The sequence below is a fragment of the Sorex fumeus genome, unplaced genomic scaffold (genome assembly GCF_029834395.1).
Source record: "Sorex fumeus unplaced genomic scaffold, SorFum_2.1 ptg000086l, whole genome shotgun sequence".
Taxonomy (NCBI): Eukaryota; Metazoa; Chordata; class Mammalia; order Eulipotyphla; family Soricidae; genus Sorex; species Sorex fumeus.
In genome coordinates this window covers 18,887,682-18,911,450 of record NW_026606143.1, presented here as the reverse complement: position 1 = coordinate 18,911,450, position 23,769 = coordinate 18,887,682, and the positions used below count along the sequence as shown (strand labels likewise).

Genomic DNA, 23,769 nt, shown 5'->3' with positions numbered 1-23,769 from the left:
CTAACAAATCTGACCTCGGGCTATAATGGAATACACTATATTATTTCAAATAATATCCATTTACTTTTGAATGAAGAATCAGAGTATATGTGTTTATGATTAATAATTTTATATTTCTCTTATCTTTCCAATTATGTAAATCACTAATACTTGTTACTATGTTAATAGTAGAAGATATAATACAATTAATGTTACCATGAGTTTTTAATTTTCCATTATTCTCTAATTTATCAAATAATTAAAAAATTTCCTATCATCCATAACATCTCCATATGGTATTCATCAAAAAGTATGCACACATATCTTTATTATTTTATTGGTTATTAAGTAGAATTTTAGGTATATGTACACATTCTTGTGCTTCCATATTTTATACTTTGCATGTGTACAAAAATGTAACTTCAAGAACATAAATGTCATTCAATGTTTAGAATATCATATAATAAACTGTTTAAATTCACTATGAAAATTTTAGAATTGAACTTAATACTTATTAAAATAGTCCAAGTTACAAACTTTGGTATTGGCTTTTAAGATCTATATCATGTGTTCCTTTTTAAGTTCGGTAAGAAAATAGTTATATCCAAAATATGCAATAGAATACTCAGAAATTGGAGGCTACAGCTCACAAGTGTTGGGAATGTGATTTCTAAGTTATACACATATACATATTTATTATTTAAAATAAAAAAATAAAATCGTAGATAAAATTAAGCATATCAATAATGGGTAATAATGTAAGTAATTATAACAAAGTTTCTCTTTTCTAAATATACATCTGATTTATTAAGTGTTGGCATCATCCAAATATATATTACAATTATATATGCATATACATTTTGTCTAATGTATGAATGAATGAGTCTAGTCACACTAATATTGCTGCTTAAAGGAGAGCTACGAAAAATATGAAATAGAGAAAAACTTATATTTGGATATTTGCAAATCAAAAGTAATTTCTAAGTTTAGTACATGTAACCAAAGTAATAACATCAGCTAATTTTGATTATTTGGTGATAGTATTTATTTTTTTTCAGAACTTATATCCATGTTTTCTTCTGCTCAATGTGAAAGAAATCAACATAAGTGAAGGCTCATGATACGTAGGAAATATTTTTTAAGTCGCTGATTTAGTGCACAAAAATTGATTATGTCTTCACTAAAAACAACCATACACATCTGTGATGTTTCCCAGTAACAACATGCACTCTGTCACCAATGAGGGTAAAATGTAAATTCAAAACATTCCTTATTGACTTCCATCTTTTCTGTATTCTGTCTGCCAATCAGTCATCCTTTGGGCAAAACCCTGGTAAACCAGGTGGTGCATAGATTCACTTAAAAGTCTGACATTTTTGGAGTTCTTGATTTTCTCTTCCATACAAAGTCAGAAAAGCAGAGCATCCTTTCAAGGGACATTCAGAATTGACAGCATTATTTCTGATGTTTTCACATTACTTTGTCTAAAAAGTCACCGCCTAATCTTGCTTTACAGAACACTGCAAAGTTTAACAAAGTCAAATAGTGGTACTTTGAGTTTTAAAATCAAAGGACATGATTTCCAGAAAGTATTAAAAAGTTTTAGGGTAACAGAATAACTCTTGATGGGTTTATTTGAAGAAACAGAATGATCAAGGCAAGGAGAGTATTGTTTTTGGAGAATATGGTATAATATTGGTTAATGGGGATATGAAAATGGTAATCCCTTAATTCTGATTGGGTTTGTTTCTTGTATGTCAAGAGGAATGATATTCTGCAAAGAAGAAAATAAATAGCATAGAGGAGTAACTGGTGCCCAAGATGGGAAAAGAGATTAGAAAGTCCCCAGCTGTGCAGAATTAACTTTCTTGATCTAGATAAATTACATCTCAGGACACTAATAAAACTGGCAAGCCAAATGACAAACCACCATGGTGGCTAGAAGATTGAAAAATGCAGTTGTGATTTTCAAAAGGAAAAAGTACGGCATACAATCTGGAACTTCCAAAGAGTTGTCTCCAGTATGGCTAGAAAATGTAAGTCAGAGAGAATGCACATTCTTTCTGAGCAAAGGAGGCATTTTGAAAGAATGGGGATCAGTTGATACAGGTGCTTTGAAAAGATAACCCCTGTCACAGCCATTACATGTTGACAGCAAAAAAAAAGTAAATATTTACAAACTAATTTCAAATAAAAATTAATTCTATCCTTATGTTACTATCACTTTTGGGCTTCTGTATGAGATTTTTTTTGTTACAAAGAACAAAGACCATTCTTAGGAAAATCAGAGGGTTCTTTTTAATACTGTAAGGTTAAAACCTTGAGTATAAATTCTATTTGTTATTATAAACATTCATTTAAATTTTTGTTGTGCAAAACATGTTTTCACTTCAAGCTGCAAAACTGAATTTGTCGCAATAAATTAAAGACCAGTAACCAAACAAAACAAAAGGTGCGAAAGAATGTAACACACAGTGCACAGAAAAGGAGCTAGAAATTATTTTGCATCACATTAAAAATTCATACTCAAAAGAGAAAGAAGGTTAATGACAATGAGATATTTTTTTCTTGTTTGTCAGAGATCAAAAAGGTTGATGATACACCGAGGTGACAAAGATGTGGAGAAAAGAACTCATTTATAATTCTGAGTTACTACTTCAAGAAGAACAATTTTGCAGTATTTAGTCAAATTACAAATGCTGTTTTTACCCATCAATTTTATTGGCTACTTTATACTACACATACACTTGAAATGTATGGTTTCATGAGCATAAAGTAATATATTTTCATATTATGGCAGAGGCCAAAACTTAAAAAACACATTTAATTGATAGGTTGTTAAATGAAGTATGGTACAACATCAGGGTGGTCTGCAACTGTAAAAGCATAAGTATTGTTCTAGAAATTCAAAATGATTTTCAGTATATATCATTAAATGGGAGGATATAGCTCATAAGGGGTATCTGCATTATTCTCCAATTTTGAGTTTTTTTTCTAAGAGCACAGAATAGGAAATAATCCATACAGACATAAATACATTCACGTGTCCTTGGAATGCTATTGAAGAAACTAATAGAATTGACAAAATGTTGGGAGTGAAAATAGGAAGCCAAAATATGGAACTTCAATGACCTTTATACTTTAAATTTTTGTAGCACAAGAAAGTTTGACTATTTTGTGAAAGGAAATACTTTTAAAGTCAGAAAAATTAATTCTCTCCTATCATATTAACCCAGTATGATGTTACTGACAGAATACCAATTGATACATTTTGTATAAAATTATTATGCAGATTCTTTTATAATGAAGGACAAAAATAAAATGTCAAAATGCAAACAAGAGTCGCAGAAAACAATACTTACCTGGACCCATGCAATATAATGTGATTCTTCGCATCATATAATACTTTACTAGATACTAGGCTTATTCTATCTCATTTCATCCAATAAGTTAATAATCCATCGACCAGGCAAGGGAAAACACGTAAAAATATTTATAGTTCTTTCTTCTCTTCTTCTCTAGTACTTATGTCCTTATCTAGAACCATAATATTCCTTAACTACCTCAGTAACCCCCAGCTTGAGCCTATGCTCTTTAAACTTGGGAATATGTCTGCTTGTCTTAAAAGAGTATGTCTCTCTCTTTTAAAAGTTAATTAAAAATAGGCATTGAATTCCATAACAGAATTTCAGGCATACAATGCTCCAACACCAACCCACCAACCAGTGTCAACTCCTCTTCACCTATGTCCCCAGGGTACTTTTCACTCAATAGAGAGACTTAGGAGGAAAAACAAGATAAAATGCCTAAATAAATACAGAGATAAAGGGGATATCATATGAGACTCTTCAGAAATTCAAAGTATCATGAGAGGTCTCTGAGAACAACTTTACACTATTAAGCTGGAGAACCTAAAAGAAATGAACAGATTCTTAGAATTGTACAAGCTTGCAAAATTGAGTGAAGAGGAAATAGGAAATCTCTAAAGACCAAGCAATTTAAAACAGTAATAAAGGGCTGGAGCAATAGCACAGCAGGGCCGACCCGGGTTCGATTCCCAGCATCCCATATGGTCCCTCAGCACTGCCAGGAGTAATTCCTGAGTGCATGAGCCAGGAGTAACCCCTGTGCATCACCGGGTGTGACACAAAAAGCAAAAAATATATATAAAATAAAATTAAAAAATCTCTCCAAGAACAAAAGTCCTGGTCCAAATGGGTTAACTAGTAAGTTCTATTGACTTTTCAGAGATGACTTACTACTTTTATTCCTCAAACTCTTCCAAGATATCAACCAGGAATTTTTTCGAACAGATATTATAAGCCAACATTACATTAAAACCCCATGCCACCTCTCTTTAATGCTTCCCCCATATCATAAAGATAATGGCTAACCTCAAAGTGGCAGGCAATCCTCATCAAATCTGGGCTATACTTCAACACCCTTAACCTGTTTTTCTTGTCACACTACATGCTATTATTTTCACGTTTGCTCTTCTCCTTGGAGCCTTTCTCTCACACACATATTACTTTACAATCTCATCTTTTTCAGACATAGTTCAGACATCTTAGCCTCTAGGAGCTGTTGGAACACCAGTTTCTCAAATTTTAATAAATGCAAGCATCTTTTGGAGGTCATATTAAATCAGATCCTTGAGCTTCTCTCACATTTATTCTTAATCAGGAACTGCGTGGAAAGGTCCAGGTATGTGTTTTTATAACTAGCTTATCATGGACCTTGGTTTTGGTATCAACAGTTTCCTGTCTGATTTCCGTCTTGTAAGCCAGGTCAAGCATTATTCTTCTAAACTAAGGCAGCATCAGATAAAAGTACTTATTTTACTGCATTATAAATGTTTCTGTACTGGTTGCATTTAGTTTATTAAGACAGCCACATTTTATTCTCTCTATATCACATATTAGTGAGTTGATTAGTATTTGTCCATATTCCTATACTTAAATGTGTTAACATTACACCCTTCAGTTTCATCCACACTGCAAAAAACTACAAACTTTCATCTAGTTTATGATTAGTATCCGATTATATACAAAAACCCTGACCACTTGATTCATCTATAATTGGACATTTGGAATGTTTCCATATCCTGATGATTTTTTTTCATGAATGTAGGTGTGCAAATACTCAAGGCAAGTAGCTTGTCCCTAAACTATTCCAGCTCCTTATTGGTCTGTCCTTAAGAAGAAATTAAATATTTTTGCTCATCTTTTCAGAAATTCACTACACAACAATGATTCTGTTTTACCAGAATTATTAACTATCTTATGTTGATTGTATCATTTCCTTGATTATTAAGAAAACCATGTTATCCTACTTTTGAAGGAACCATATTTTAGTTTTTATATTGTTTATTCTTTAATTATGAGGTAACATCGGTTTACAACATGGTGTTTTACAGTGTCACACTTTCTTTTTTTTAATTTTTATTAGTGAAACACCATGAGGTACCGTTGTAGACTTACAAATTTTTGTGCTTGGGTTTCTGTTATACAATGATCAAGTACCCATCCCTCCACCAGTGCCCATTTTCCATCACTATGTGTCCCAGTACCCCTCCCAGTTTCTCAAATTTTAATAAATGCAAGCGTCTTCTGGAGGTCATATTAAATCCCCCATCCCACCTTGTCTCTGTGGCAGGGCATTCCCTTTTGTTCTCTCTCTCTCCTTTTGGGTGTTGTGGTTTGCAAAAGAGGCACTGAGTGGCAATCATGTTTGGTCTACTGTCAGCATGCTTCTCCCATTCTGGGAGGATCCTCCCAACACCCTTTATTTGGTGCTCCCTTCTCTATCTGAGCTCCCTTTTCCCCTAGCATGTGTGGCTGGCCTTCAAGCCATGGAGCAAAATTCCTGCTACTAATCTCGGCCACTCTTGGATGTTAGTCTCCTATTTTGTTACTTTATGTGAAGGAACCATTTCTTACGGTTTTCCCCTTAAGTCGTTTATGATATGTTTATTGTTGCTTTGATTAAACATAGAGGTAAGCCTGTTTCAGTGATGCATGATTGTATTTATGTATTTTTAAGACCTTTTATATCTTGTGTTCCCCAAATCAATTCATCAAAACATCCTAATCTCAATAATATTTGAATAACTCAAAGAAAGTCATTTACTTCTGAGGCATACCTTGAAGTGCATGTAGTTATCTTTGGTCTTTAGTGAGTATATGCAACAAAAAGGGGCAGTTGCAGAGAATTATGGAAAACTGTATACCACATATTCTAGGCAGAAACCTTTATTTTCTTGAATCCAAGACTGTAATATTGGAATGATTCAGAATTTCCAAAACCTTAGGAGAAAAGCTAATGAACCTATAAAAGTGCTAACACAAGATTTATTACAAAAAAGAATCTGTTAAAAAGAAAAGGACCAAGGATGATTTGCTGACAGCTTCCATTGGTAATAATATATATGCTATTTATATAATGAATACCTTTTTGTTCTTTCCTTTTATCCTATATATTGCTCAGTTTGTATATGTTTGTGTAAAGAAATAAAACATTCATCTTTTCTTCCTATGTAATTGTTCCAGAACTCAGAACTCTGATTAAGTGCTCTTATTTTCATGGAATATAATTATTTTAAATTATAAATATTAAAAATTATTATAATTTATAAAAACAAATGTCTTTTCATAACAGAGCACTATTGGGAGAGTTGAATTTTATTTTATTTTAATTTTTATTAGTGAAACACCATGAGGTACAGTTGTAGACTTACAAATTTTTCTGCTTGGGTTTCAATTATTTACAATGATCGAGTGCCCATCCCTCCACCAGTGCCCATTTTCCACCACCACTGATCCCAGTATCCCTCCCATCCCCCATTCCCCCCATCTCACCCTGCCTCTGTGTCAGGGCATTCCCTTTTGTTCTCAAGAGAGTTGAATTTTAAAATCAAGGCTTTGACTAAAACATATCTGAAGACAATAGGCTCAGAATCAGATATGACCATACAGTTTTAAGAATGAGAACTGGGGCTGGAACAATAGCACAATGAGTAGCGTGTTGGCCTTGCACATGGCTGACCTTGGTTCAATTCCCAGTATTCCATATGGTTCCCAGAGTACTGCCAGGAGTAATTCCTTACTTCAGACCCAGGAGTAACCCCTGTGTATCACCTAGTATGACCCAAAAAGCAAAAAAGAAAAAAGAATCACAACTGACTTTATGGAGACTATACGTACAAAGTCCTTTCAGGAAGCATCAAGTGATATCTATCTTATATGATTGCCCAATGATGAATGTATAAGGAAGGTTACTTTCTGACAAGCTCAGGAAACCTTAGGATGGTTTGAGAACATTACTAGACTAATCGCTCAAATATATTCTATAGGTATCAGAAAAAATCCAATTTCAATTGCTAACATTGTGAGACTTCTAAAAATCGAATTTGAGTCTCCTCCAGAAACTTCAACACAAAGTTCAAAAGGCTCAAGGGGTCAGTTCCTATTCATGTTTAACATATATAAATAAAGAACTAATATGTATTTTGTAAACAACAATCTCATTTTCAGTATCTTTGAATAAATTGGAGAAAACTGTGAAGAAAATTCCCATGTTTGGCTAGAAAACTGTAATACATCATCTTAGGTTATCTTTTTTTTTTTTTTTATCTTATTCTAGTCCTGTTCTTTGCCATTGAAATATTTTGCTTTTATTTGTAAACTACATCTTCCTAACTATAAAAATCGACCGGATCCTGCTGACTGACACATTTGTGTCAGTTGTTGCAAATTTTCATTTATATTTTATTTTAATATCTGGCTACAACTTTTCAAATTAATATTTCTATCTTTTCTCCAGTTTGTGACACAGACGAATAAAAGTTCTTCTTAGATCCTTCTCAGATCCTTAGTGAGACTACAGAGGTACCCCAATTAATTCTGTTCTTTTCATTCATGTAGCACCCCACTGGAAATCAACCTTCTTTAAGTAAACAGAAAATCTTTCTCAAAATATATCCATCGCTGTTAAAGTTCCTAAACCTGGATTGTTCCAGCACCCCCAGATCACTATATTACCCCCTTTGGAAAACAAATTGTCTTGAAGTTAAACTTTCTCTCCAGGATCTAAAGAAAGTCTTGGAGCTGAAGTTGGAAAATTTTATACAGGCCTTATGGCACAGATAGGAAGGACAACATACATGCCCAGATTTGCTACTGTGGGAACCACTCAGAAAGTTTACTGAACTCCTAGATCTCTTGTGCTCTTCTCCAGAAAATAAACATGACAATTAAAAGTCTTATCAAAATCACTCTAATGTCTGTGACATCACAGGAAATACTCCATTATCCTATGGTCACTTTTATGCTCACTTCACTATGTTAATATATAGGGGCCTGCATGACACTACAGAAGGAAGGGCATTTGACTTGCATGCTGCTGACCCTGAGTTCAATCCCCAGCATCCCATAAGGTTCCCTGAGTACCACCCAGAGTAATTCCCGAGAGCCAGGAGTAGCCCCTGAGCATTGCTGGGTGTGCCCCCCCTCCAAAAAACACCCAACAAAACACCTACTATATAAATGTACTTTTAACTCCAGGAATCTGAACCAGTTTCTCTTTGGAATCAGGAATTGGGTTCATTCCCACAGTGAATCTTTCTTCTCTAGAAAAATTCCCTTTCTTATAAAATGCCTTGTCACACCATCCAGCAAAACTCTTATACTATCAACTGATTAACTTCAACAACTTCAACAACACAAACTTTCAGCAATAAATTATATCATCTAGGTTTCTTAAGTTGTTTAATGAAAGTTTGTTTTCTGTGATCAAAAGAGGGGACTGACAAATATTGTCTTAAAAGTCATCACAGTTAGACTAAACTTTCAACAGATCTTTTCCTGATTACATGGCTATGCTGTCTTAGGGCATTTTCTTTAGAAAAGTTATGACCATAGACAGGAAACTTTTTTCTATCTAGTTTTCTGATGCCTGTTAGAGGTATGCATCTTCTGTAACTAAGGACTTTCAAATTGTGTTATTTTCAAGTTTAGTCTCTGTAATTGTGTTCTTTTTTTTCTTCTTGGGTCACACCTGACAATGCACAGGGGTTATTCCTGGCTCTGGACTCAGGAATCACTCCTGGCAGTGCTCAGGGGATCATATGGAATGCTGAAAATCAATCCCAGGTAGGCAGCATGTAAGGAAAACACCCTATTGGCTGTGCTATCCTCCAGCCCGTGTAATTGTGTCTTTTGGTTGGTTTTCCATGTGAACATTACACGATCAGCAAACAAGTGGAAGTCCCCATGTGGTGAGAAAGAACCAGTTGAGCAGAACGCCATGATTGTTTATAGCCCAAGGAAGGAAAGTCATTAAGGAGGAGGAATAATTCCTTCCTGTCACCAACATGCAAATATTTCAGTAAACAAGAATCCCCATTAAAAAATGAGGTTTTGCTCTCTACTTTTTATTTTAATAAAAAGTTTTGGAAACAGAAGTCTTGTTGGTGTATGTAAAATAGGGCACCACCAGCTTGTTATTGAACATGTTTATTAAAGATTAAAACACAGAGGACCCTTTTCAACAATTTTAACTGGTCCCTATTTCTTAGCATTCCATTATCAGTGCTGAAATCTGAAATCAACATATTTCATGTCTAAATTGAGAGTGCATTTGAAAATCAAATTTCAAAGGCATGCCTTCTAGTGAACTGACTGATGGGAAAGGACTGTGATTATGCCTAATTTTCACACTCTACATCACGATCTCATTGATTATGTTTCTCAGCTTGCTAAGGGTTCTGGGAGGTGATTTTCAAGATGAATATTGCTATTTGCAGGATTTCCTGAATAGGAATATTTTGGGAGTAAATTGCACAAACCAAGCGATGTGCAGTCAATTTTCACTCCAGTATAAACAATGTATTAGAACAGAGCCCTTAAGGCTTTTTAAAAAAATTTGGGTTTCATTACACAGCTAGCTGCATATCATCAATAAGCATGAAGTGCCAACCAGGCAAAACTGAGGCTCAGAGAGGGTATTACATAGTTTTGTTTTAAGCAGGTGCTCAGAGTGTCTAGAAAAATAAATGGCTTGGTGAGCAAGGCCCTAGGCCTTTAGTTTCAGAAGTACCCAATGCTGGACAAAGAAAATTTCATTAAATTTGGAAAAATAGAAGTGGCTTGTGTATCTTCTCTCTTTGCATTAGCCCACTCATAGGGATTTTTAAGTGCCTCTTTATCACTGATAAAATATGTATGTTGGGTCAGAGAGATAGTAGAGTGGATAATGCACTTGACTTTCATGCAGCTCTCCTGGGTTTAATACCATATCCCCAGATCCTCATCAGGAGTGATTCCTGTTTGCAGAGTCAGGAGTAAGAAGCACAGTTATATGTGGCCCAGATTTTTTAAATGGGCCCCTCCTCAGAACTTTAAAAATAACTTTTAGTCGTTTAAAACAAAGCAGAACTAAGTCCACTTTGCCATATTTCATTAACTGAAATAAAAGGTTTAGTGTCTTTAAAAGCAGAGGGCTATAGCAGAGAGCACTGAGTAAAATCACATGGAGCAGAAGAAATCTGCAATCTTATTCAATCCTTCAGTGGACGAGTGGATACAGATAGAAGCTAAACAAAGGAAGGATAAAGAACTGGGTAAGCTAGTATATTATTCACACAGGTTACTATTTCTTGATTACAAGCCAGATCTGAGAATTTCTGCAGTCACCCTAGATATACTTTTATGAGTTTTTTTTGCCACAAACACAGTTATAAGCTGAAGAAAATGAGGAAAGGAATATTTCTGAAATCTGCACTCCAGAGACGAAAATTCAAACTATGAATAGAGAATTGATGCCAAGGAGTTTTCCTGCCAGGAAAAAAGCAGCTGCCTCTCTGATCGGCGATTTAAACTAAACTGCAGGAGGCACATATCATGACACTCCAAAACTGTATACAGCAGTGAGTAGTGACATGGAGCTTTGATAAAGGAAAGTGATTAACACAGCCAAGAATTGCTTTTACTCCAAACTGCAAGGATCTGTTTGGCAAGCACCTGTGGGCCATGAACAAACACAGACTCCATGTAAACTGTCATTATTTGCAAACCGTTCCAGGGGGGGTACAGCTTGGGACAAAATCACTTGGCTTGATATCTATTTATCTCCATGGATTTTTTTAAAAAATATTTTCCTCTTAAGTATCAGTCATGGCCAGGGATAGCTCACACTGAATGTATTCTTTATTATGTTCATCAAGAAGCAGGCACAAATTATATTTAAAAGTAAAAAAAGTGAGCTTTTAACCAAATCTGTACATCACGAAACTACTTATGGTTAGCTACCAAGAGTCAATGGCACTTCCCCTTTGCAGTACTAGATTAAGAAATATTTCACAATATGCTAGACTTATTATCCAAGATAAATAAGAATCTCGAAAAGAATATTCACTATGTTATCATGTTACTGTATTTCTTCACTGAGACTGTTCACAGACCAACCGTAGGTCTGTCCTAATGAGAGACAGTGTCGTAGTTGGAATAGGCACTTTTCTAGCTGAGGACCCTATACAAGGTAAGTAGAGTAACTGATGGCTTTCCTTAATGTGCTTTACATTCTCCCACACTCATCTGTGGTCCAAATGCAGGTGATGGGTGCTTTAGAAGGCAGCTCTTGGTACCCAGATTACCAGTGTGCCATCACTGTGCAGGATACTTTCCTGCCTAGTTTCTCTTTTAATAAAATGTGCGGCTGGAGCGATAGCACAGTGGGTAGGGTGTTTGCCTTGCATGCGGGGCGAGCCAGGTTCAATTCCCAACATCCCATATGGTCCCCTGAGCACTGGCAGGAGTAATTCCTGAGTACAAAGTCAGGAGTAACCCCTGTGCATCACTGATTATGACCCAAAAAAGCAAAAAAATGTTAAATTAAAGAACTATGATTTACAAAGGTATTGGAAGCTTGCACACAATATTCCAACACCAATCCCACCATCAGTGTCAACTTCCTTTCACCAAGCTCCCTCCTGCCACATTGACAAGTACATTTCAATGTTCTCTGGTTATAATTTAGATCTGACATTTCCAGTGACATTGAGTCTGTGCTTTTTTATACAATTTTCCCACAGTACTGATATAACACTGGCTCTGGGCCCTGTTCCTCCAGGAGCAATAGTATAGTGCATAGGGCACTTCCTTTGCATGTTGCTGACCCTAGTTCAATCCTGGCATCCTATATAGTCCCACAGATCCTGCGAGGAATGACTTCTGAATGCAGAGCCAGGAGTAAGCCCTGAGCACTGCTAAGTGTGGCCCCCCAGAAAATAGATCTCCAGGTCCTGCATATTTTCTTAAAGTTGACTTACTTGGTTCTGGGTAAAATCTATTATGAGTCAAGCTGAATTAATGAACTCACATTGAGTTTGCGTTGAATCATTCCATTGAACCCAACAGTATGCCAATGTTTTAGCTGTCTGGGTTGGGTACAGATGAAGTAATATATACTACTGTCTCATACAATATGTAACCTCATTTTGGAGCAGCTATTATATTATTATATGCTCGATATAAATGTCGGGGGGGAGATTAAGGTCAATGTAGGGGAGTGTGCAGCAGTGCAGATGGTTCACAGGGTTTGTGCATATGATTTACATGCAGGAGACCTAGGTTCAATCTCCTGCACAGCCTGGCCCCCTGCACAGCGAGAGACCCAACCACCCATAAGCAGTTCACCAGATGAAGTCCCAAAGAACTACCAGGTGTGTACCAGTACTACAAAAACAAGTGTTGACGTGTACTTTACAAATGTAACCAATGTAGTAAAACCATTTATCCTGGGCCAGAAAGATAATGCAGCAGTTAAGGCACCTACATGCCTTCCAAGCCGAAGACCTGCATTTGATTCCTAACACTGCAGATGGTACCCTGAATACCATGAGGAGTTATCGCCAGGCACAGAAACAGGAGCAAGCTTGAGAACTTCTAGGTGTGGTCCAAATACCAGAAAGTAAAAATCTGTTTCTCCTTATTTTAGGAAGGCACAGTAAATAGTACTCAGGGGCTGAGGAGTTTCCCCAGTGGTACTCAGGAGACTACAGGGAGTGCTAGGGATCAAGCTAGAGTTAGCTGTAGCTGCTACATTCGGGCGTTTCCTTAACTCTTAGACTACCTCTCCACCCGCTTTCTCCTATTCTTACTTAAGGTGCTGCTTCAATTTTCACTTTTATTTCCTTTAGAGAATCCTCACATTTTCATCTTTACCTTGTTTTAGCAAAAGAGATAGTAGAGACAAAAAGTTTAGGTGGCAATAATTCTGAAAAAGCAAATAAATTGAACTATTTGGTCCCATGATGAAAAAGCTAAGTTTTACTCAAAAAGTACAGTTATTGTGCCTGAAAATATTTTACATGTGTTCACTAGCAGATCTTTTTTCCAATGAACCAATTTATGGGATTGGCTAGTTAATGTTCTTGGCCTACACCTAGGGTGATACAAAACAGACTTCTGGAAGTGAAAGGAAATATAAAGAGTATGCGCTGGGAAACTAATAGAAGAATATGGTGTCATCCAATTGGCAGGTTTTGGGGAGCCCAGGGCATATCTGCAACATTTCATTACCAACAAGAGAGCTTATTGCGCCTTCATTTCTAGGTTCAAAAATTGAAAGCAAGAAGCTATAGTGTACACAGTGCCCTGGGGTGGAGGTGTTAAGAATTAAGGGGCAGAGGAGATAAGTAACATGCCCAATGAATTCAAAGTTTAACTCATTTCTATAAAGTTTAAAGGTACATCAATAAACAAAGAATTAGAAAAATCTACTCAGGGAATGGTATAAAGTTTTAAAGAGACAATAACACTAAGTCTTATACTAAGTCTTAATGAATGTAGGAAAACTCACCATATATCAAAACATAAAACTAGGAAGAAACAGTCATTTTGAAAACAAAACTCAAGAACACAACATGGCATGAAACAATATGCATATGATGATGCCATGTAATTTACTGTGACTAAATTTAAGTGGAGGTTGCTTCCAAAATAAGAGAATAAATGGCATATGGGAATCAATCTTAGAAGGATTCATAGTATTTACTCAAGTGTCTATTCTTTATTTCCTAGATACCTAGTATCTTCAGTGACTCCATTTTTAGAAAGCAAGTCTATAAATATGTTTCAAGTACAATTAAACTGGTAATGAAAAAAGGGAATGGAGAAACCTGATGAAAGCATTCTAGTGATATATTTAAGAAATATAATACAGGTTGTAAATGCTGGAAGGAAAATTGAAACTGCTATTCAAGTATTAGTACTATTACCACTATCAGTACTACTGTCAGTACAGCAACAGTGATGATGCTATTAATGAGAAACAGTTTAGTGAGAATGTTACTCATTGGGAAAACAATATTTAAAGCAGAAAATATAGACCCTACCTTAATGTCAAACGGTCCTGTTTGATATGGTTGATTATAAATTTCCAATCGACTCCTAATAGGAGTGAGCCATAGAAGCAGATGATTTATTTGATCATCAAGCTGGTCAAGGTCTTTTATGTGAGCTTCAATTTCTCCTTGTCTCTCAGGCAAATTCCTTGAAATCTGTGGGGAAAATATGTAACAATTTCTCATGGTTTGAAATTTTTAAAACTTTTTTTCAAGTTATTTTTATAAAATGTAATAAAAATGAAATGATGTCAGTATGTGAATAGCACAATATTATTTACATATATTACATGATAAGATTTCATTCATGTGTTACAAATTGTTCATTCATAGTCTATTCAACAAATTCTATGTTAAGATACCCAAGGCTCTTTTTTGGAACTCAAAATACACATAAGGAAAAAACACACCCACGAAACAAAATACACATTGACACAAATGCATACTCAATTCCAACTGAAAGAAAAGTAAAACAACGCATTTTTCACTTAACCACTCACTTACTGTACATAACAGTAAGATGTTATTTACCAGACACTGTTTGTACATGCCTCTAAGAAAAATTGTACAAGGGAACCATTTTAGGTACCAGGAAAATTATTAAGATAATAATGATTTCCACGATCTAGTGTAAGATGTAATATAAGTACAATAAAATCATACCACTGAAATGAAACATAAAATAACATCTGACGTGAGTAGGATATACCAGAATAATGTCGTGTTAAAACAACAACGACAAAGATTTTACACTGTGTGCCACGCTACATGCCCATGCAGTGGTGCTAAGGCTTACATTTTACTGTGTTCAGGGAACATACTTGATGGTGCTCAGGAATTTAACAGGGATCTGCTAGGTGAAAAGTCCTCACAGATACTAATTTTAACCCAACGTTACCTGACAACTCGGGGGCTGAGAAATGTGAAATTACTTGTGAATCAATCCAATATGGTGCTCAAGAGGACATGAGTTACTTGGGTTTGTACTTGGGTTGAGAATTTGGCTGTTTGATTTGATGATTTTTAATTACTTTTTTATTGTGATGTCATAGTTTACAAAAGTATTGAAGGCATTACTGCAAAGTTGCAGTGCTGCTACCTCAATCCCTTACCATTGTGCCAAGATCCATCCACCATTATTCCATGCTCCCTTCCCTACCAACTCCCCAGCACCCTCAGTTCCCAGTTCTAGTTTGTTGGCATTGGGAATTGTGCAGTTCCCTCCCTGTTTCCACACACTCCTATATTTTCAGTCTAAGTTCTAGATCTTTCCTAGCATTTTTGCCTAGTCTTTTTTTTTTACCTCACAGTTCCTTTTTTGTAGAGAAATGCTCTATATGACAGTGAGTGTCAAAGTCATTAAATATTAATGAATATCATTGATACTCAAATGAACCGGATACCTATGTAAACAAGAATAAGTATTTTTCTTTAGATTAAGTAACTGATAACACTGGGATGCAAATACAGAGAACGCAAATCTGAAAGGAAAATTCTCCATATTATTCACAATACAATTCTATTAGTAGAATTACAAAATAAGCCATACATAAATGTTTTTTTTTTGAATCACACCCAGCCCATGCTCAGGGGTTACCCCTGGCTCTGCACTCAGGAATCACTTCTGGTGGTGCTTGGGGGACCATATGGGATGCTGGAAATTGAACCTGGGTCGGCCGCATGCAAGGCAAACACCCTACCCGCTGTGCTATTGCTCCAGCCCCACATAAATGTTTTAATACGACTTTAGTATATAATATCATATTATAAATAATATGGAGCATCTTAAAAGTAAATTACATAAGCTTAACAATACACTAGTGCTTCATCTATCCAATGCCCCATATATTAGGACAACTGTCTCATATTTTTAAATAGCCAAACAAGGAAAATTATATTAATTTTTATTTAGGTGGCAAAGATTCACAAGAATGTGAATATTTCTATATTTTAGAAGTACAATGTTACTATCCCAATCCTACCATTAGTGCGCCAATACCCCTCTCTACAATATCCCACACTACAGTCACAAATCAATCCTGTCATCAAAGTCTGAGGGTTTCATTTCATTGGACCATTCAAAACCTTGTTTCTTTATATGCCATACATGAATCAGATCACCTGGTACTGGTTTACCTCTTTCTGATATATGAGCTCAGCACAAGCCCCTCTACTTTCATCAGTATTGTAGGGAAAAAGCAAAATTTCATCTTCAGTAACTGTTTTCCTTTTCTTTGATATTTTATAGTACCATGGATTGAACTCTGGGCCCCACACATGTGAGTGATGATCTCTACTATTAATGCCACTCCCAAGTCTAGGAATATTATATTTTAATTGAGCCTAAGAGGTATGGAGTAAAATAAATCTACATTAATGAACAAAATAACTAATCACTAAATTCATAGGTGATGAACTTGGATCAATGTGATGAAGATAGTATAAAATATTGCAGAGAAATAGGGTATCTGGCTGCTTCTAAGGTTTCCTGCACAAATTGATTCACATCTCTTGCAGCCTTTCCTTATGTGGATGAGATGGCAAAGCAGCAAGAAGCACAAATCGGATGCAGCATCTGTGCATGAAGAGTGAATTATGTTTCTCTGTCTGCCTTGGCTGACTTGCATCCTGCTATAAAACCAAGTAAACATACTATTAAATTAAGCTCCTTTGTATTTTGTAAGTAGAGGGAGAATATGAGTCTGTGTTAGGTCTTATCACCAAAGTAATTCTATGGATATAATGTATAATCTAATAATGCCCTCAACTTTCCTTTCCTAGAATTTATAAATATCAGTAAACAGTTTACTTGTAACCGGATCATTTTCTCCTAACAAGTGAGTTTAAAAATCATTCCACAGCTTTACCTGAGAGCTTCTAAGAGCCACAGAATCTGTAGTGGAAATAAGATATATCATGTTTTCTTAATACCTCCATTTTCAAGATATGAACCCAGTTTGAGCTGATCATAAGATAGTTTATTTCATTTAGGAGTCCTACGGAAGCAAAGAAATACGTAGAGCATTCAACTCATATGGCTGCCTTAGGTCTCATTCTCCTAATATATCTCTCCTGTTCCTAAAAGGAATCTCTCCTGTTCACAGAAACAATGTAAGGAGAGGAATTTGACTTGTACCAAGGGATATTAAATAGTGACATGTAATGAGAATGTGGGATGCAAGTAGTGTTCAGTTTAGTTCTCACATCTGGATTACATATACCATCAGAGACCTCATAGTCCAATCCTTAAAGCATGTAACTCACACTAATCTTTGTATTTATCTCTAGGTCAGAAGTTCTGACTTCTGAATGAACTGGGTTCCTGCGTATGACAGATCAGCAGCAAATACTATCTGAATAAAAGACAAAACACAGCCAAACACACAGGTTTATTTTTCCTACATAAGAAGCAAGGTAGACCTGGAAAAAGACTACAATGGGAAGGGCACTTGCCTTACATGCAGCTGACCTGGGATTGATCCCTAGAAGCCAGAACCCCATGTGGTTCCAAGAACCTGATAGGAGCGATTCCTGAGTGCACAGCCAGGAATAAGCTCTGAGCACTTCTGGGTGTGTACCCCCCAATAAATCAATCCACATTGCAAGTTATAAGTTACATAAAATGCAAATTTAATCTTCTGTTTCAGTGGCTTTAACTGACAAAGGTATTAATAAATTGGGCCATATGAAATCAGAAACATCAGCATGGCAAAGAAAAATCAAATTTGAGTAAAATCAAATGACAAATATTAGGTAAAAACAGCTATTTGTGACTCATATTTTAGATAAAGAACTCAAGTTTTTTCTTTTTTGGGCAGTCACAATGGCGATGCACAGGGTTTACTCCTGGCTCATGCACTCAAATTACTCCTAGCAGTGCTCAGGGACCATATGGGATGCTGGGAATCAAACTCGGTTCAGCTGCGTGCAAGGCAAATGCCCTTTCTGCTGTGCTATCGCTCCAGCCCCCTGGACTAAAGTTTTATCTGTGTTTTTAATTTACTTTTTTATTGAAGCACAGTGAGATGCACAGGTCCAAAGTTGTTTATGATTGGGTTTCAGTTTTATAATGTTCCAAAAATGAAAACTTCTGAAAATTAGAAAAGGCCAATTTTCTGAAATGGCATGAAAGGATACACATAAAAACAAAATGCAACTATACTTAACATAAAAGAGTATTTTATCCTTGATTATAATGAAAGAATGAAAAATTTAATTTTTTGTGCCAACAAAAACTCAGCAATTAAAATGCACCATGATACCACATCCGGGGTAAAGACAAAACCCTAATCAGGGTTGACAGGATGGCGTATGGGTACACTTGCTCTTTTTTTTTCCAAATTAAATGGAAAAAAACCTCAGGCTAAAATAAAAAGACACACAGTTAATGGGAGAAAATATTTGCACACACGGCATAAGATAAATGAATAATGTTCAAAATATATGAAGGGTTATAACTAATATATAACTGGCCACTGCTCTGTCCTCCTGTTGTTCATCGATTTGCTTGAGCAGACACCAGTAAGTCTCCATTGCGAGACTTGCTGTTACTGTTTTTGGCATATTGAATATGCCACGGAAGCTTGCCAGGCTCTGCTGTGTGGGCGCGGTACTCTCAGTAGCTTGCAGGGCTCTCCGAGAGGGATGGAGGAATCAAACCCGGATCAGTCAATTGCTCTTTGAAGGGATTTTAGCAACATATATTGAATGTGAGTAATCTTTGATCCAGGACGTTTGTGCTAGGGATTTACCTTGTAAATGTATTCCTAGAACTAAAAGCAATGGTTGATGATGATAGTGCAGATGGTTAATGGGTAGATTTCTTTCATTGCATCAAAAAATGGGGGCAGGACGAGAGATAATACGGCGGGTAAGGTGTCTTGCACACACCTGACCCCATTTCAATCCCCAGAACCCTGAAGTGATCCCTGAGAACAGAACCGGGCATAAACTCTGAGCCCAGACAGGTAGAGCTCTAAAACAAAACAAAAAGCATAAATGCATTACCTTTATAGGGTAGTCAGTTAATTTATAAAGTAAAGATACTATCTTAACACAGAATACCAGTGAGAAATTACCCTGTATGTTTTAATAACAAATTATTATTAGGAGAGAAAATGTCTAAAGTTGACAGTCAAAAACACTCTGATCATATTCCTATGATAGTATCACATGGAAATTGAGATATTGCAGCATGTTATGTTGCTACTTTTTGCCCCATTCAAGACAATTATCAGTAATTGATAGATTCTTCTATAAGGTTCATGTAATTTTGGAGGTAATTAATAACAGATAATAGATGTAATTAATTTATGATGTTAATGATGAGTAAGATTTGTTTCAACTTTTACATATTTAAAAATAATTCACTTGGATTTATAATTTCATCACGGTCACAGTCCTCCCATTGTTCATTGATTTGCTCGAGCAGGCCCAGTAACGTTTCCATTGTGAGACTTGTTGTTACTGTCTTTGGCATATTGATTACGTCATGGGTAGCTTGCCAGGCTGTGCTGTGCGGGCAAGATAGTCTTGGTAGCTTCCCAGGCTCTCCGAAAGGGGCAGAGGAATCAAACTTGGGTCGGCAATGTTGGCTGCGTGCAAGGCAAACACCCTACCCGCTGTGCTATCGCTCCAGCCCTATAATTTTATGTTTATTAAAATATAGACATAAACAGCATACAGCTGAAGAGAAGGGCCACATGGAGGGCGGGATCCAAAGCTCCCGGAGGGAAAAACAAACAGGTTCCAAAAAGAGCCGAGATCATTGGGAAGTCACAGATGGGGTAGGTACCGCATCCCGCCTCCCCCAGATGGAACCCTGGTGACCAGAAGCCTCTACAAGCACGGCTCGAGTATGCGGGAACTAGGACTTTTCCTCAAATCTGCCGGGACTACAGCTCCCAGGTAACCTCTGATTCCAGAAGTCACGCCCACAGCCCGCCCCCCAGCGCCATCTTTACAGCATACAGCCGAAGAGAAGGGCCACATGGAGGGTGGGATCCACAGCTCCCGGAGGAAAAAAAAAAAACAGGTTCCAAAAGGAGCCGAGGCCATCGGGAAGTCCCAGATGGGGTAGGTACCGCATCCCGCCTCCCCCAGATGGAACCCCGGTGACCAGAAGCCTCTACAAGCACAGCTCGAGTATGCGGGAACTAGAACTTTTCCTCAAAACCACGCGGCCGCTTATGCGGCCACGTGACATCTCTCTATATACAAAGTGATCAATGGGAAGTAAACCACCCAACGTTTCTCCCTGAAAATCAGAGTTAAGTTTGGAGCATGGCCAGAGCCCCAGAAACACAAGGACTTAATGCAGAACCCAGTAGCTTGGAGCAGAAAAGTGAATGGACTAAGCGTTAATCCAGGCCATCATGTCTGCCCGGAGGGGAAAGGGTGTTGCCCCATTCGCCCTCTCTTCTCTGGAAAGAAGGATGGCGGCCGCATGGGAGCCTTGTGGACAGCAGGTATGAGCCGGGGGTGTTGGGGCGACTAAAACCTCATGGGAAGGGGGGCATTCTGGTCCGTCCTTCACACCCTACCGAGGCCACCAGTTGCCCCCCACGAGCGGCTCTCCAGCACGGCCACAGCCCCAGAAGCACAAGGACTTAATGCAGAACCCAGCAGCTTGGAGCAGAAAAGTGAATGGGCTATGCGTTAATCCAGGCCATCAAGTCTGCCAGAGGGGAAAGGGTGTTGGTCCCTTCCACCCTCCTCCCTCTGGAAAGAAAGGTGGCGACCACATGAGAGCCTTGTGGACAGCAGGTATGAGCCGGGGGTGTGGGGGGGAATAAAACCTCATGGGAAGGGGGGCGTTCCGGTCCGTCCTTCACGCCCTACCGAAGTCACCAGTTGCCCCCCGCGAGCGGCTCTCCAGCACGGCCACGGCCCCAGAAGCACAAGGACTTAATGCAGAACCCTGCAGCTTGGAGCAGAAAAGTGAACGGACTATGCGTTAATCCAGGCCATCATGTCTGTCCGGAGGGGAAAGGGTGTTGCCCCATTCTCCCTTTCCTCTCTGGAAAGAAAGATGGTGGCCGCATGGGAGCCTTGTGTACAGCAGGTATGAGCCGGGGGTGTGGGGGCGACTAAAACCTCATGGGAAGGGGGGCGTTTCGGTCCGCCCTTCACGCCCTACGAGGCCACCAGTTGCCCCCCATGAGCGGCTCTCCAGCACGGCCACGACTCCAGAGCACAGAAACCAATTTCTTAACTATCTGACTTTCAGTAGAAATACTTCCAGGGTCAATAAGTAAAATAGCAGAAATCCAAAACCAACATTTAATTCTTGAACCCAGCTGTAGAAAGCAAATCACTTCACAATGCTTTTTCAGCATGTCTGATTTGTCGTGGGGGGGGGTAAACTCTAAATAATAGTGGTGAATCTTTTATTGAAACAGTGAATCTAATCAAAGCAGATAGAGTGTTAACTAGAATTCATCTGCCTCACAGGGACTGGGAGGGGTGAGGGGTGGGGTTTTATTGGGGTTCTTCATGGTAAAAAATAAGTATTGGTAAAGGGAAATATGTTTGATATTTGCATGACTGAGACCTAAACCTGAAAGCTTTGTAACCTTTCCCACAGTGATTCAATAAAAAAAATTAAAAAAATATATAGACATAAACCTTTTAGGCTAAAATATGTTATTCTTTCAAACAATCTCTAAAATTATTAAAAAATACATGCTCTTCATGCAACATGTTCTCTGTAGCTAAAGAAAACAAAGACATTCAGTTCCTTTATGAGTTCATTTATTAGATAACAAAATCTTGACCTAATTTCACAGGTTATTAGCTTCCTTTAAAAAAGGAATTTCTAAATTTTATTCTAAAAGATGTACATGTTTTAATAATAAGCAAAAATTAAATATCTCATATTTAAATATAAATGCTTAAATAATGCTTAAATCTCATACAAAAATATAATAGAGAAAGCTCAAAAATTAGGAAAACTACAACTGATGAAATATTGGTTTGGGAATTCTGGTGGGAGTAGAAAAGAATAGACTATTAAATTCCATAGAGAAATTAAGATCAATTAGAAAATAATTTAAAATGGCCCCAAATATTTATAGTATCTAGCAATGTGCAATAAAGATATTTCATTAGATAAAAAAAAGATGCACAATCTAGTGAAAAGTGGACAAATAAAATAAGCAATAATTCCACCAAAATGCAAATAATTAATAAAGTCTTATCCTTAAATTAATGAAATGCCAAGTAAATTGCAATGGTTTACCATAATTTGCCTACTGTATAGACTTTAATAAAACATAATTATATATTGGTACACTGTACATTAGTATATTTTGCATTGTATATTGGTACACTGTACATCAGTATATTTTACATTGTAAGTATCATAAACTGGTACATGTACAAGGGGCACATGGTTTGGTGTAGAGAACTGGTATAGCTATATAAACAAGCCAGAGCTTATAGAGTCAACAGTACTGAAACCAAGAGATCTGAACTAAAAAAAATATGCCTGTCAACGAGGCAAGCCTAGGGATAGGGGAGAATATGGGGACAGTGGAAGAGGGAAGTTGACATTGTTGGTGGGATAGGTGCTAGAACATTGTATGTCTAAAAATTAACTGTGAAAAACATTGTAAATCATGTTGACTTAAGAAAAGGTAAAAGAAATTTCAAGAAGTCTATGTCACACAATTATGCATGTATGCTACTGTAGGATAACACTGGGTTTGTCCTTTTAGCCTTGCCTCAGGGAACTTAGTTTCCCTTAAAGCAATGTCCTTTCGGTATGGACACAGGAAATCAGTTAATATTATGCTTTGTAATTTGGGAGTGAATTGACTCCAATAATATTTACTCCTGGGCATCTGCTTTCTCAACTCAATTGCCCTTAGTTCTTAGCGCCCCCAAAACAGGGTCCCAACAAGGGACTTAATGGACCCAGGGCAAGCTGTGAGCTACCCTGGCATCAAAATGGGCCAAGCCAAAGCACGACAATACTCAACTATAAGTTGAGAGCATGGTCATAGACAAATGCTGTCATGATCCAGAAGTAACGATGAGACTAGGACCCTGCTGGGGTTAGGAATACTAACCTAACCTTAGGACTGTGGTCTGGAATATATAGTGAGTTGTCGTCAGGAAGAACCAAACTTTAAGTTTGATATGTCTCTTACTGTGCTCATACAGAATGGCATAGCTAGAAATATTAGAAGTAAATTTACTATAACTATATAAGTGGATTACTGGCTGAGGAAAGAAGAAAGGGACACACCCTGGATGGGATCCCACCCTGAAGTGGATCTCCTAGTTATCTGGAGTAATCTCCTTAGATGAGATTTGTCCTTGAGTTAATCTCCTGGAGGAGTGGTCTTACCCCTCTCTGTTGATTTGTTAATGTTCAACCCACCCTT

The 23,769-nt window shown here is 37.2% G+C and overlaps 1 protein-coding gene across 3 annotated transcripts in view; it reads right to left on the bottom strand.

Moving 5' to 3' along the window:
• The window catches only part of DMD (dystrophin), a 2,292,284-nt gene that overhangs the window by 831,692 nt on the left and 1,436,823 nt on the right, over positions 1-23,769 (bottom strand). For all 3 annotated transcript variants that reach the window (XM_056131284.1, XM_056131279.1, XM_056131278.1), the window contains one exon: positions 14,372-14,536. In XM_056131284.1, the coding sequence (XP_055987259.1) occupies positions 14,372-14,536 (165 nt within the window). The remainder of the gene's footprint in view (positions 1-14,371; positions 14,537-23,769) is intronic.